The sequence below is a fragment of the Protobothrops mucrosquamatus genome, unplaced genomic scaffold (genome assembly GCF_001527695.2).
Source record: "Protobothrops mucrosquamatus isolate PMUCROS unplaced genomic scaffold, P.Mucros_1.0 scaffold235, whole genome shotgun sequence".
NCBI classification, from domain to species: domain Eukaryota; kingdom Metazoa; phylum Chordata; class Lepidosauria; order Squamata; family Viperidae; genus Protobothrops; species Protobothrops mucrosquamatus.
The window spans coordinates 1,311,699-1,327,150 of NW_015386586.1; the positions used below are offsets into that span (position 1 = coordinate 1,311,699).

At 47.1% G+C, this 15,452-nt stretch overlaps 1 protein-coding gene across 1 annotated transcript in view; it reads left to right on the forward strand.

Annotated features, from left to right (window-relative positions):
• Window positions 1-2,205: 2,205 nt before the first annotated feature.
• LOC107286004 (death domain-containing membrane protein NRADD-like) overlaps window positions 2,206-15,452 on the forward strand; it is a 17,958-nt gene continuing 4,711 nt past the window's right edge. Inside the window, exons 1-3 of the mRNA XM_015814289.1 lie at window positions 2,206-2,256; window positions 9,107-9,239; window positions 10,483-10,674. Coding sequence (XP_015669775.1) covers window positions 2,206-2,256; window positions 9,107-9,239; window positions 10,483-10,674 — 376 coding nt within the window. The remainder of the gene's footprint in view (window positions 2,257-9,106; window positions 9,240-10,482; window positions 10,675-15,452) is intronic.

A 15,452-nucleotide genomic window follows, 5' to 3' on the forward strand; every position in this document is an offset into this window, starting at 1 on the left:
GTGGCTCTTTTCCCGGGTAACAATTTTATAAAAAAAAGGCATCAGGTTTTCTGAGCTACAGCTTGCTAGCCAATAAATAAATAAATAAATCAGAAATTTGATAATAATTTTTCTTCTTTTTTTTTTTTCATTTTTTTAAAGCAGGAGCTTTTGTGAGCCCTGGAATAAAATTTGCTTTTCCTCTGTCTCTAAGGAAGATTTCCCTGGCCGGCCCCCTCCCACACCCCCTGCCCCCCCCCTTGTCTCCTGCACTTCAAGAGACCGGAAATAACATCGCCTGGAATTTGGGGAGGGGGCCGGTAGAGTCCAAAGATTGCAGAGATCAAAGGAGGGGGAAGAAAGGCCTGTGGGTCAATTCTCAAAGCCCCCCTGCTTGGGGGGACCGGACAAGTTTATGTCCTGCACTTCAGGGTCTCAGCCATAACCCAAATAGCTGGGGGGGGGGGGGAAAGACCCCTCCCCTCTGGTTTTAATTGCCAAGGCTGGACCGCTCTGCTTGGGACTTCGAAATCTCTGAATTCAGGAATTCTGTCTACAGCTAGTCCTCAATGACCACAATTGGGAAGAAAATTCAGAATTTCGTTAATAAATGAGCTGAATAGTATTCTCTATTATTATGTAGTCTAAATAATAATAATAATAATAATTTCGCTTGTATAATATATAGAAAATAATATTCTAATTATTCTCTAAATGAACGAACTGAGTAAATGAATGAATAAAATCAAGTACAGATGGTTCTTGACTTACAACCGTTCGTTTAGTGACCGTTCAAAGTTACAACGGCACTGAAAAAAGTTATTTGTGACTGTTTTTCACAATTACGACTGTTGTAGTCTTCACGTGATCAAAATTCGGACGCTTGGCAACTGGTTCATATTTACAACGGTCCCGGGGTCACACGATCCCCTTTTGCGACCTCTTGACAGGCAAAATCAACGGGGAATCCAGATTCACTTAACGACCGTGTTCCTAACTTAACAGCAGTGATTCCCTTAACAGCGGTGGCAAAAAAGGTCATAAAATGAGTCAAAACTCACTTAACAACTTAGCAACAGAAATTTTGGGCTCAATTGTGGTTGTATGTTTACCTGTAATAAAATAAAATAAAAAAGATAAAAAAAATATAAAACGATCAAATAAATAATAAAAATAAAATATTCCATTGCTAAACACAGCAGTTGTTAAGTGACTCGCACCCGATTCTATGAGCTTTTTTTTGCCACTCTTGTCCACCGAATCCCTCTCGTCATTAAGTGAATCAGGCGGTCGTTAAGCAGATCTGGCTTCCCCCCTTGACTTTGCTTGTGGGAAAGTCGTAAGCGGGGGATCCTGTGTCCCCAGGACGCTGCAAATGGTGTGGCCATTGTGTTACTAACTGAACAACCACAGGGATTCCCTTAACAACTGTGGCAAGAGGTCGTAAAACGGGACAAAACTCACTTGGCAACAAAAGTTTTCAGCTCCATTGTGGTCGTAAGTCGGGCACTTCCTGTGTGGCAGGCTGGCTCACCAGATTTCTAGTGTGCGTGGGTCTTTGTGTCAGGGTGCGTGTCAGGGTCCTTGTGTCATTGTGTCCGTGAGTCTGTGTCAGGTTGCCTGTGTGTCTTTGTGCCTGTGTGATTGTGGGTCTGTGAGTCACAAACGCGACCCCCCCCTCCAAGCGCGACTCTTTCGCCTCTGCCCCCTCTTTGTCTCTCCTTCCTCCCCCCCTAATGGGGCGGGGGGCTGAAAGGGGCGGGCGGGGGGCGAGGTCAAGGCGCAGGGAAGACGCCCCTTCCCGGGGGGGGACGGGACGGGACGGGTGGGGAGAGCGTGTGAACGGGGCCAGCCCGCAGTCCCGGCAAAGGCAGACCCGGAGTAGAGACCCCCACCCTCAACCCAACCAGCCCGGCCTGGGGGAAGTGGCGACCCCCGATCAAGCCGCGCCAAATAACTCCGGCAACTTCAAAGGCGCCGCTTCCCTCGGCTGGGAATTGGGGAGGGGGTCGCTTTTTTCTTGCTCGGCCGGGCCGGGAGGGAGACGCATCTGCGGGGCTCTGCTGCGACCCCGGCCCGGAGTCTGCCTCTCTTTCTCTCTGCCGCCCACCCGCGACCTCCCGAGGAGCGGGTCAGAAAAGAGGGTCTCCGGCGCCCTCCGCCCGGCTCATCGGCCGGGAAGACCCCCCACCCCCCCCAACTCCGCCTCCGGATCGTCCAGACGAGATGAATCTGACCCGGCGCTTCGTGCTGGCGCTGCAGCTGCTGGCCGCCAAGGTGGGTCGCTCCGGGGGTCGCTTTGGGGAAGGGGGGCTGTCCCGGGAGGGGGGAAAGACCCCTGTCCCAAGCATCGGATGTCCCCTCTTTAAGGGGGGTGTAAGCAAAAGGAGGTCCAGACATTGGAGGGTTTCCTTGGGGAGTAAGGACCCTTCAGATCGCCCCCCCCTCCCCAGGGAAAAGCCCCCCAATGGATGGGGGTCTGGCTGTTGGGGAGGATGGGAGTTCGGTCCTTTAACAAACTGCCTGCAAATTGGGCCTTGGGAGGGGTCTGTTTCCCCGGTACCCCATTTACACGATCCACTCAACGCGTGTTCTGAGTGTGCCCCCTTTTCTGGGCTCAGCAGAACCGAGCAAAGCCTAGCCGGGGCAAAGGCGGAATAAGCGGGTCGTGTGAACACTGCTCCCCCCCCCAAAAGGGTGGGGGTCCATGCGAGGAAAGCTGGCAGGGGTGGGGGGGAAGGAAGGAAGGAAAAGGAAGAGGTAAGGATGGAGGGAGGAAAGAAGGAAGAAAGAAAAGAAGCAGTGAAGGAGAAAGGAAGAAGGGGAAAAGGAAGGAAAGGAGGAGGAACAGGAGGAGGAGATGAAGGAAAAAAAGAGGGAGGGAGGAAAGAAGGAAAAGGAGGAGGAAGGAAGAAGAGAAGGAGGAGTAGAAGGACAAGAAGTAAAAGAAAGCGAAGGAGGGAGAGGGGAAGGAAAAAAGAAAAGGGAGGAGGAAGGGAGGAGAAGAAGGAGAAGAAAAAGGAAAGGAGGAGAGGAGGAATCTTTAGAAGGGGAATAATTGTGAAAAAAGGTTTCATTCCTGAGTCTCCTCCAATCCTTCCCTGATTTCCATTTGGACTCAGTTTGCCAGGCTGTGAAATGGGAAGATCTCCCCCTACCCCCCAAAAAAGACTCTTGTGAGGCTGAATTTGCATCAGGGATTTTCCAAAACCCTTGCACCCTTTGACCCAGCTCTGAAGTTGCTACACAGGTCTCAAGAGTTCACAAAACTACCATTTCGGGGGTTTCATTAAAGCTTAGTTTAAAGTTGAGGTCCACCATTGCAAAAAGAAAAAAAAAATACAGCAAAATAGAGATTCCTCAAACCAGGGTGCAAATGAGACAGCACAAGCTTGGTTTTGCATTCACACAACATCCTTAACCCTATGAATGGATTAAACTGCTTGCTAGATTTACACAGTGCCTTGAATGTGTGTATGGGGGGGATGGAGTTCTCCAACAGAGTCAATTACTCTCCCTCAAACCCCACTGCATCCTAAATTGTGTTAACCTGAACCCAGGTTTGGTGGCGTAATGTCTGAATGCTTCCGATTTTTATCTTCATGTGGTTTTGGATATTATGTGAAGGCAACAAGCAGGTTTGTTTGCCCTCACAACAAATGGAAGGTGGGCATTTGAGAAGCCATTTCTGGCTTATTCTTTCCGTTTGCATAAATATTTAAATAGAATTATAAATGTATTTGTTATTATTTATCTATTAAGAAAATGTATATGGACACCCAATTCACTCACGGTGACTCTGGGCTGCTTACAAAATTATAACCCCGGTGCAAAAATAAAACCCCAGTGCAGAACTAAAACTCAAATAGAAAAATAAAACTCTAATAAAAAAATGAAGCCCCAATGCAAAAATAAAATCCATATGGAAAAATAAAATCTCACTGCAAAAATTAAAACCCCAATGCAAAAATAAAACATCATTCCAAAAAATAAAACCCAAACAGAAAAATAAAAGCTCAGTGCAAAAAATAAAAACTTAATGCAAAGAGAAAACCCAAATACAAAAATTAAAACTCAATGCAAAAATAAAAAATGAATGCAAAAATTAACTCCCAATGCAAAGATAAATCCCCCATACAAAAGCTAATTGTGGTTAACAGTAACACTACAATATCAGTACCAAGGATTCTTTGTAGATAGAACATCATAAAATCAAGTTTGGTCCCAGAGGGACTTTTTCTCATAAAAAGTGAACCAAAACAAAAAGGAATATGTAGGCTGAAAAGTGAAAAGAAACACACAACAAATTTCACATATTTAATTTTTTAAAAATGGGAAAGCATCATTTGCACACACAATTAAATATTAATTATTTTGAGACAGAAGAAATAATGTGTTATTTTGACAAAACTGGGACAAAGTCATGTGTGAATAGATACCAAGACCAGTTAAAAGGACAGGAATTGCAGCAAAGAATTTTAAAAGTGACTAGCAAGGATTTCTGGCCTAATAAAAAACATATTGTCAAGCAGCTCACAATATCTATTGTTCTCTTCCCATTAATTTCCACCCAGCTTTCTTTTCCAGCGCAGCCAATGAAAAATGATGAAAAAGGAGGATTAAAGTTCCCACTGATACTGGAAATGTAGATTGTAATGTTTTATCTGAGAGTCGTTTTCCTAATCTTGAGACAACATGCAGCTTAAATTGGTTGACGTTACCCTACAGTAATTAAAGTACTTCAGAAGGTTTCCATGTAGAGGCAGTCCTTGACTTACGACCACAGTTGAGCCCAAAATTTCTGTCCCTCAGCAAAACATTCGTTGTGAGCTTTGTTCCATTTTATGACCTTTCCTGCCACAGTTGTTAAGTGAATCACTGCAGTTGTTAAATTCGCCTGAATTTGGATCACGTGACCACGGGGATTCTGCAATGGTCGTAAGTGTGAAAAATGGTCATAAGTCACTTTTTTCAGTGCTGTCCTAATTTTGAATGGTCACTAAATGAATGATTGTAAGTCGAGGATTGCCTCTGCTGTAGAATTGAGGATGAACCAGAAAAATATCACCCAAAACATCCGCTGTGAGTGTTTATTTTGTTTTCTGTCTGGGTTTGTGCAATGACAGCAATAATAATAATAATATTTTTTGTAAATAGAAAAAAGTTGTTGTGGTTTCAAAAAATAGGAGTGGTTAAGTTTTAATGTTAATAGCACAGATTTGGTTTTTGGAGATTGGTTGCATGTATGAATTATTTGTCCTAAATTTTGTACTTCTTCATTTCTTTCTTCCTAAATCACATCTTTTCCTTAAAGGTATATTTGAAAAAGCATTTTTTGGAAATATCTAAACCAGTTTTTTTGAAACTTGGCTTCTCCCCCCCCCTTCCTTTTTTCAAGAAAAGATTTGACAACTATTTGTCTGGGATGGTATAAAGACTCCTGTTTTGGGCGGGGGGTCAGACTAGATGATCTCCAGGGACTCCAGTAGTACTGGAGTTATGATCACAAGTGAGCCTGAAATTTATGTTGCTAAGCAAGGCAGCTAAGTGAGTTTTACTCGTTTTGCAATCTTCCTTTGCCACCATTAAGTGAATCACTGTGGTTGCTAAGTGAGTCACATGGTCGTTAACTGAATCTGTCTTCCCTTTTTGACTATGCTTGTCAGGTCGCAAAAGGGGATCATGTGACCCTGGGACATTGCAATCGTCGTAACTATGAGTCAGTTGCCAGGCATCTGAATTTTGATCACGTGACCAGGGGGATGCTGCAATGGTCATAAGTGTGACCATTGCAGGGTCATAAGTCCCTTTTTTCAGTGCTGTTGTAGTTGTAAGTCAAGGACCCACCTGTATTTTCAATTTTTACGTGCTGCATTGTTGCCTGTAGGGATTTCTGGCTTAGAGGAAATGGCAGGAGAGTTTGGGGTGGGTTTGTGGGTCTGTGTGCACATATTTGTGTGTTGAAAATTGGAAGGAATCCAGAAGACGTGAGTTTCAGCTTTTCACGCCAAAATGCCCCAGGGAAAAACATTCTCCGTCAATGAAAAGAGATTTTTCCTTGTCCCTTTCATAAATGAAAATTGGAGGTATTTGTAAGGTTGGGGGAGAAACACGCCCATTTTCCCCAAAGGATTGACTCGTGAGGGGTCCAGGAATGGTTGAGCTTGTCTGTCAGAGAATTGGCTAGCTCGTGGATGGGGCACCACCAGGAAAGCTCAGACTATAAGCTGGGAAGCGATAACAAAACATTTACTGTATGGATTATTTATTGCCTAGGAAACCTGACCAATAGGAGATGGAGGTTTTAATTTTCAAGGTCCTAGGCCAGGGGTAGGCCACCTTGGCCCTTTTATGACTCGTGGACTTCAACTCCCAGAATTCCTGAGCCAGCCATGCTGAGGGGAAAGGGAGAGGTTTCCAAGCTGAGCCATGCTGGCTCAGGAATTCTGGGAGTTGAAGTCCACCAGTCATAAAAGAGCCAAGGTGGCCTAGCCCTGGCCTAGACTACCATTTTCCAACCTTAGCGATTTTAAGAGGGGAGGACTTCCGCTCCCAGAATCCCCCAGCCGGCATGTTTTAAGAGGGGAGGGCTTCAACTCCCAGAATGCCCCAGCCAGCTTAAACTATGGACAGGTGGGGAATTCTGGGAGTTAGTCTCACCCATCTTAACATTGCCAAGTTTAGACAATACTGCTCTAAAAGGAGGCCAAGTCAAGTCAGAGAGGATAAATTGAGCTTCCACAATCAGGAGCAGTTTATCTCTGACCTGCTGCTGAAAGGCAATTCCAGGGGCATATAGTCAAGTCTACTGGGAGAAACAGTTCACAGGTAGTCCTCAACTTACGACCACAATGGAGCCCAACATTTCCATTGCTAAGCAAGACTGTGAATGTTGCCCCATTTTATGACCTTCCTTGTTCAGTGAATCTGGCTTCCCCCATTGACTTGGCTTGTCAGGAGGTCGCAAAAGAGGATCACGGGACCCTGGGTCACTACTGCAACCGTAGTGACAGTTACCAAGTGTCTGGATTTTGATCACGTGACCACGGGGATGTTGTGATGGTCATTAAGCGCGAAAAACTGTCTCAAATCACTTTTTTCAGTGCCCTTGCAACTTTGAACGGTCACTAAACGAACCGCTGTAAGTCGAGGACTGTATTTCAAGGCCAGGCCCTTCTGACAGGGCGATGAAAATCTCCAGAGGACCCCCCCCCTGCCACTTTCTCTCTCTCTCTTTATTTGGAATAAGGATGGGTTTTAGATCCTTTTGGGGGGGCTGGATAATAGGATCTGGTTTCTTCCTGGAGTGACAGGACAGGTTTCGGCTTAATTAGAAGTAGGGCTTGGATCTGGAGGGCTGGGGAGGGGGGGAGGAGGGGAGCAGCCGGGGGGGTTTGGGGCGGGGGGGGGAACGGGACCCTGGGAGGAACAGAGGGTGTTTTTGTTCCTTCGGCCCAGGGTGGGGTCCAGAGACATTCCTGACTGCCAGCTGCAGGGCATCGTTCGCCCCAGGCAGAAGATTCCTCCTCGCTGGACCGACGGTCGTGTTTTTCAGCAGGCGGGGGGGGGATTCTGGTGCATTCCGAAGATTATTAAGAAAGACCCCCACAGGGTGGTGTCTGGGGAAGTAGGAGCCCCTCGCAACAGTGAATTAAAAAAAAAACTCCTTGCTCTTTTCTGCAGAAAATGACTGCTGGTGTGTTTTTGGCTGCTCAAAAACCTTGGGGGACCCTCCCCACTCCAACTCTGCTCAGCTTTTCAGAGAAGGGGGGGCTGGCTGGTTCAGGAGGGTTCAAAGTGCATTTTCCCCCCCAACTTTGCAATACCAGAAATTCCCTGGTCCCATCTGGAAGGAAGAACTACAATGCCCATCATTCCCAATGTGGCTGGGCAACAAAGATGAATAGGGGTGGGTGTCGTGGGTGTCTAGGATTTGCTGGGAAAAGAGAGCCCTTTTGATATAGGGGTGAATGCCTGGGCTGCAAACCAGGAGACGGTGAGTTCTAATCCCACCTTGGGCATAAAAGCCAGCTGGGTGACTTTGGGCCAATCACCAGGAGACGATGAGTTCTAGATGCACAGGTATAGTATAGGGGGTACCTTGCTCAATAGTACCAACTGTGAGAGGGACCTCGGAGTCCTAGTGGACAATCACTTAAATAGGAGCCAGCAGTGTGCTGCAGCTGCCAAAAAGGCCAACACAGTGCTGGGCTGCATTAACAGAGGGATAGAATCAAGATCACGTGAAGTGTTAATACCACTTTACAAGGCCTTGGTAAGGCCACACTTGGAATACTGCATCCAGTTTTGGTCACCACGATGTAAAAAAGATGTTGAGACTCTAGAAAGAGTACAGAGAAGAGCCACAAAGATGATTAGGGGACTGGAGGCTAAAACATATAAGGAACGGTTGCTGGAATTGGGTATGTCTAGTTTAATGACGAGAAGGACGAGGGGGGGATATGATAGCCGTGTTCCAGTATCTCAGGGGCTGCCCCAAAGAAGAGGGAGTCAAGCTATTCTCCAAAGCGCCCGAAGTCAGGACAAGAAGCAACGGTGGAAACTAACGAAAGAGAGAAGCAGCCTGAAACTAAGGAGAAACTTCCTGACAGTTAGAACAATTAACCAGTGGAACTGCCTGCCTCCAGAAGCGGCGAATGCTCCAACACTGGAAGTTTTTAAGAAGAAACTGGACAGCCATTTGTCCGAAATGGTATAGGGTTTCCTGCCTGAGCAGGGGGTTGGACTAGATGACCTCCGAGGTCCCTTCCAACTTTATCATCATCATCATCATCGTTGTTGTTGTTGTTGTTGTTGTTATTATTATTATTATTATTATTATTATCAGGCATTCAGCCTTACTCTTCTTTTTCTTTTGTGCAACCCTTTCTTTCCCATCTTGGTTGCTTTAAAACCCATGGACTTCAGCTCCCAGGATTCCTCAGCCAGCCATGAATTCTGGGAGTTGAAGTCCATGCATCTGAAAGTCACCCTGTTCGGTTTTCTCACCTTGTCTGTGTTTCTAAGGGTTGGAAACGAGAGAAAAGGATCTCAAGAGATTGCAAAGTTACGGAGTTTGCAAACCTTGATTTTTAACTACTGGTTTGATTCTCTGGTCTGGTTTCAGCTTCTGGCGCATCAAGGCTGTGAAAACGGGCAGGTGGCTTCGTCAGGAGAGTGCTGCACCCTGTGTCCTCCGGGCTTTGGGGCACGTGTGCCCTGTGGTAGCACCAACACCGTGTGTGAACCCTGCCAAGAAAGTGAGTATCCAGTTCCTTGTAGGGGTGAACCCCGGTTTGGATCCTAAGTCATTCCAAACAGATATATAACAAATTCAGAGATGGGTAATAGTAGATCAGTAGAGACTGGGGGATTGGGAGTTCTAGTCCTGCTTTAAGAGTGAAAGCTGGCTGGGTGACTTCCGGCCAATCACCTGGAGACAGTGAATTCTAGTCTCTCCTTATCAATGAAAGCCAGCTGGGTGATTTTGGGCCAATCACCAGGAGACTGTGAGTTCTAGTCCCACCTTAGGAAAGAAAATCGCTGGGTGACTTTGGGCCAGTCATTCTCTCTCGGCCCAACCCACCTCACAGCGTTGATGTGGGAAAAATTAGAGGAAGGATTATTGTCTCTTGTTATTTATAAAGATAATAAAGACAGGATAGAAATAACTTAAAAAATAAATTACAAATGGCTCAAGAATGCGCTAAAATTTTGCCCCCTGGGGGGCATTACTCCAGTTGGACCATAGGTCACTCTCTAGAACGGTTCTGGGTTAAGTCTTCGACTTACGAACACAACTGGGGGTAAAACTTCCTCGGCTAAGCAAGGCAGTCTTGAGCGATCCTTGCCCAATTTTACAAACTTGTTTGCCACATTTGTTGTGCAAGTCACTGCAGTTGTTAAATGAATCACACGGTCGTTAAGTGAATCTGGCTTCCCCCTTGATTCTGCTTGTCAGAAAGGTCATAAAAAAGACGATCAAGTGGCCCCAGGACACTGCAACCCTCATAAATGATGCCGGTTGCCAAGTGCCTGAATTTTGATCATGGGTCGTAAGTATGAGGACTGTCACGATTTACGATTGTTATGGGCAGGCACCATTATGGTCGTAAGTTGAGGACTACCTGTTGAATTCATTCCTTTTTTCTACTGTATCGCTGGCTGTGTTACGCACACGTACTTTAATGCAACGCATTGCTCATTCTCTCTAATTGTGCAAACTCAAAAGTTCCGGGAACTGATCAAGTGTTCGTCTCAAATCTGGGCGATGACATCACGCACGCTAGTTGTGCTTTCCTCTTATCGCAGATGTGACGTTCTCCTCCACTGCCAGTGCCACCGACCCGTGCCGGCTGTGTTCCACATGCCCGAGACACCTTCCCACCCACGATTCCTGCACTGCGACACGCGACACGCTCTGCGCCGCCAGCTGCCCACGTGGACATTACCTCGCGCCGGGAAACGGGACCCAGCCTCCAGGGTCCTGCGTTCCTTGCCAAGTGTGCGAGGAAGGCTTCGGGGCAACCCAGGCGTGCAAGCCTGGCACTGACACGTCGTGCCAAAAGTGCAGCGAAGGTTATTACTCGGAGGTGAAGAGCCCGTATGAGCCGTGTCTGCTTTGCCGACAGGAATGCGGCCCAACGGAGGTCATGATCCAGCCTTGCACCCCGTTGTCGGACACCCTGTGCATGGGTAGGTCGATGCGCCGTGGGGAAAGCTGAGCGTGGGAGGGTCAGAATTTAATGGGGGATGGAGGACACTCAGTGCTCAGCGTTAATCTAGTGGATTCTGTGGATCCATTCTGCCAAAGCGTGCAACTACATCTGCCCGCGGCCGTACAGTTTTGTCTGCTAAAGGTTTGGGGGATCTGGTGTGGTCTACAAATAGTCCTCGATTTACAATAGCTCATTTAGTGATCATTCAAAGTTACAATGGCAGTGAAAAAAGTGACTTAGGACCAGTTTTCACACTTACGACCGTTGCTGCATTCCCCACGGTCACGTGATCAAAATTCAGATGCTCGTGTTTATGACAGTCGCGATGTCCCGGCTTCATGTGATCCCCTTTTGCGACCCACTGACAAGCAAAGTCAATGGGAAAAGCCCGATTCACTTAACAACCGTGTGACTAAGTTATCAGCTACAGGGATTCACTTAACAACGGTGGTAAGAAAGGTGGTAAAATGGGGGCAAAACTCACTTAAACAAATGTCTCACTTAGCAACAGAAATTTTGGGCTTGATTGTGGTCGTAAATCGAGGACTACCTGTACAAGTGCGAGAACAGTTGTGTGACTCTTTGTAATGTAAGAAACATTCCCAGACCTGATTTAGGGGGTCCCCATGGAACCACACTCTACCTCAGGCAACACAGATGTTGTGAAGCCAACACAATTGTGCCTTAATCAAGCAGACGTGAATTTGGTTGTCCTCGACTTACGACCACAAATAGAACCAGAATTCCCATTGCCGTTGTTAAGTGAGTCATACCTGAATTTACGACCTTTTATCCCACGGTTGTTAAGCATCGCTGGAGTCATTAAATGAATCAGGCGGTCATTAAGTGAATCCGGTTTCTCCCATTGACTTGGCTTGTCGGAAAACGTCCGTGAAGTTCTCAAAGGGGGATCCCAGGATGCTGCATCTGTCCTAAATCCATGGCGGTTACCAAGTGCCCAAACTGAGGATCACGTGATTGTGGGCATGTTGCAATGGTCATAAGTGTGAGGACTGGTCATAAGTCAGTTTTTTCCATGTTGTTGCAACTTTGAATGGTCCTTAAATGAACTGAGGCAAGTCGAGGAGCATTTACAGATGCTTGTGTATTTATCACTTTATAAGTAGACCTGTTTATTTATTTTCATGTGTTTTGGAGGATTCTCCTCCATGTGTCCCGCCACAAATGCTCTGCTACTCTTGGCCCATAGAAGAGAATATCGGTAGCTCAGGAGTTCAACTTTGGGGGTCCCGGGTGCCCCCTGAGCTGGGTGGTTTTTCTTGCAGACGTTTCAGGACCCAAGTAGGGAACATCATCAGTGCTGGAAGGGAGGAGGAGGAGGAGGAGGAGGAGGAGGAAGAAAATGACTGTGGGGTCCCGGGTGCCCCCTGAGCTGGCTGGTCACCTTGCAGACGTTTCAGGACCCAAGTAGGGAACATCATCAGTGCTGGAAGGGAGGAGGAGGAGGAAGAAAATGACTGTGGGGTCCTTAGCGCTCTCTGAGCTGGGTGGTCACCTTGCAGACGTTTCAGGACCCAACTAGGGAACATCATCAGGGCTAGAAGGGAGGAGGAGGAGGAGGAGGAGGAACATGACAATAGGGTCCTTAGCGCTCTCTGAGCTTGGCTGTTTTCTTGCAGACGTTTCAGGAACCAATTAGGGAATGTCATCAGGGCTAGAAGGGAGGGGGGTTTATAGAGAGGAGGGGGAGGGGGAGGAGGAGGAAGAAAAGGACTCTGGGGGGGGGTCCCTGGTGCTTCCTGAACTCGTTATTTTCTTGCAGACGTTTCATGGCCCAACTAGGCAACATCATCAGTGCTGCAAGGGAGTGAGATTCCCGTCTTATTTTTCTATGCCAGTGGCTCACCTGTCAGGTTACTCTTGATCTGCTTGCCTTGCTCTTCCTTGACCCCCTTTCCCCCCCCCCCAAAAAAAGCTGTGTGCAACGCACCCCAAACCACAGTCGACCCAGCCAAGTCTTCCCCCCCCCCCAGCTTTTCCCACTTCCTAGCAGTGGAGATGTCTGAGTTGGGATCATCCTAAGCTTTAGCCCTTTTCTTCCCTTCCTAGAGTCTCCCTCTGGCTATTTTAGGGAGGGTTTTCTGCTCTCTGTGTGTACTTGTGTGTCTGTGTGGGTCTGTTTGTCTGCCTGCTAGACTCCTGCAGTTGCTGGTATTTGTCATAATCTTCCTTTTTGTTCCTGGTCCTTCTCTAATCCTCCTTGGCAGCCCAAGGGGGGGGGCATATGAGGGGGGGGGAAGGACTCCCCCATACACTGAGCCGGAAAGGGTGGGGCGGAGTGGTGAGTCAACAGCAGTTGGATTGCCACAAACCCACCCCCCCTTCTGCACAATCACACCTCACACCGTTTGTCAGCTCTGCCCTGTCTCTCTCTCTCTCTCTTATCCTGGACCTGTTTCCCGGCGGTGGGTGCACAGCTGGGCCAGAGAAGGGATGAGGGGGGTGGGAAGATGTGGGGGTGGGAAGCAGGCTTAAGTCCTGGAAGGAGAGTTTCATGTTTGCTTTGGGGGGGGGAGAAACGCACAATGGGGCAAGTGTCTGTTTTCAGCCCTGCTAAAAGAAACCAGGATCAACCAGCTGAGAGAGAGAGAGGGAGAGAGAGAGAGAGAGCGAAAGAGAGGGAGAGAAAAAATGAGAGAGAAACAGAAAGCACAAAAGAGAAAGAGACGAAGAGAAAGGGGAAGAAAGAAAAAGAGATGGGGGGAGAGAGAGAGAAAGAACTAGAAGGAGAGACAGAGAGAGGAAAATGGAGAGAGAGAAAGAAAGACTAACAAAGAGGAAGATCTAGAGAAAGAGAGGAAGAGAAAGAAGAGAGAAAAAGAGGGAGAGAAAGGGAGAAAGAAATAGAGGGATGGGGAGAAAAAGAGAGAGAGAAAGAAAAAAGAGAGAGACAAAGAGGAAAACAGAGAGAGGAAGAGAGAGAAAGAATGAGAAAGGAAGAGAAAAAGAGCTAGAGACAGAAAGAAATAGCTATAGAGAGAAAGCAAAGGAGATAGAGAAAAACAGAAAGAAAGAGACAGAAAGAGACAGAAAGAGAGAGAGACAGAGAGAGAGAGAGAGAGATTCTGCAATCCACATCGAGTTTTTTTCCCCACATCTAAATTGCACCCCGCCCCAGTGCAAACACACACAAAAATCTGATTTTTCTCTTTAAAACAAAAACAAAAAACACCCTAAATCTTTCACCAGCTTTGTGTGCTTTGAAGGCTGGGTGGAATTGGGTGGGCTTTCCAGAGTGGGGAGGTGGGTTTTATTTTGACAATCCTGCAAGCAGAAAGCTAGCATAGCAAGGAAGGGGCTGGGGTTAGTGTGGTATGTGGGGAAGCAGGCAGTCTGGGGTCAAAAAAAAAGTCACAAAATAAGACCAAAGATTCACCTGGACTATACATGCCTAAAATAAACAGGCCAAGTTTAGACCATGGCCGCCATCTTGACTTTTTTGACCATATTGGGCAATATTTCCTTTCCTCTTTGCATTCTAGCTTGAAAATATTCTCTTGTTCTGTAGAAGCCACATTTTTACCGCTTATTCCTATTTTAACAGGGCCAGGAGCAGGGTGAAATGATCTGACACAGGTACTTGCGTAGTCCTTGACTTACAACCGCAGTTGAGCCCAAATTTTCCCTTGGTAAGCGAGACAGTCGTTTAAGTGAGTTTTGCCCCATTTGTTGACCTTTCTTTCCATCGTTGTTAAGTGAATCGCTGCAGTTGTTAAGTTAGTCATACGGTCGTTAAGCGAATCCAGCTTCCCCACTGGCTTTGCTTGTCGGAAGATCGTCAAAGGGGATCATGTGACACACACACACACACACACACACACACCGGGACACCACAGCTGTCATAAATATGAGTTGCCCAGTGTCTGAATTTTGATCACGTGACCAGGGGGGTTGCTGGGATGGTCGTAAGTGTGAAAAACCGTCCTAAATCACATTTTTTTCAGTGCCATTGCAATTTTGAATGATCACTAAATGAACCGTTGTAAGTAGAGGACTGCCCCAAAACTTATTTCTGCGAACTCGGATCGAACGCCCATTTGCAAAAGAAAGACAGGCAAGAGGGAAGAAAGGAAGAAAAACACCAGGAATTCATCATTTTTCCTCTTTCTCCCCCCCCAACATCCCTCTTGCACATCTGGCACACATGTGTCTCCACACAGAGACGCCAGCAAGTTCCTGGCTGGGATCGAAGCCCCAAAACATTCAGGAAGGCTCTTTGCAGCCAGCCGGGAAGCAGATTTCGTCTCTGCCCGGATTGCAGAATTCCCTCACAATGCATTTAGAAATCAGATTCCCTAGATCTGGGCACTGATTTAACATAATCACAGAGTTGGAAGGGACCTTGAGGGTCATCTAGTCCAACCCCCTGCTCAGGCTGGAATCACTTTCCTCCTCCTCCTCCTAATAACAAGAGTTGGAAGGGACCTTGGAGGTCATATAGAGCAACCCCCTGCTCAGGCAGGAATCACTTTCCTCCTCCTCCTCCTAATAACAAGAGTTGGAAGGGACCTTGGAGGTCATCTAATCCAACCCCCTGCTCAGGCTGGAATCACTTTCCTCCTCCTCCTAATAACAACAGTTGGAAGGGACCTTGGAGGTCATCTAGAGCAACCCCCTGCTCAGGCAGGAATCACTTTCCTCCTCCCCCCTCCTCCTAATAACAAGAGTTGGAAGGGACCTTGGAGGTCATCTAATCCAACCCCCTGCTCAGGATGGAATCACTTTCCTCCTCCT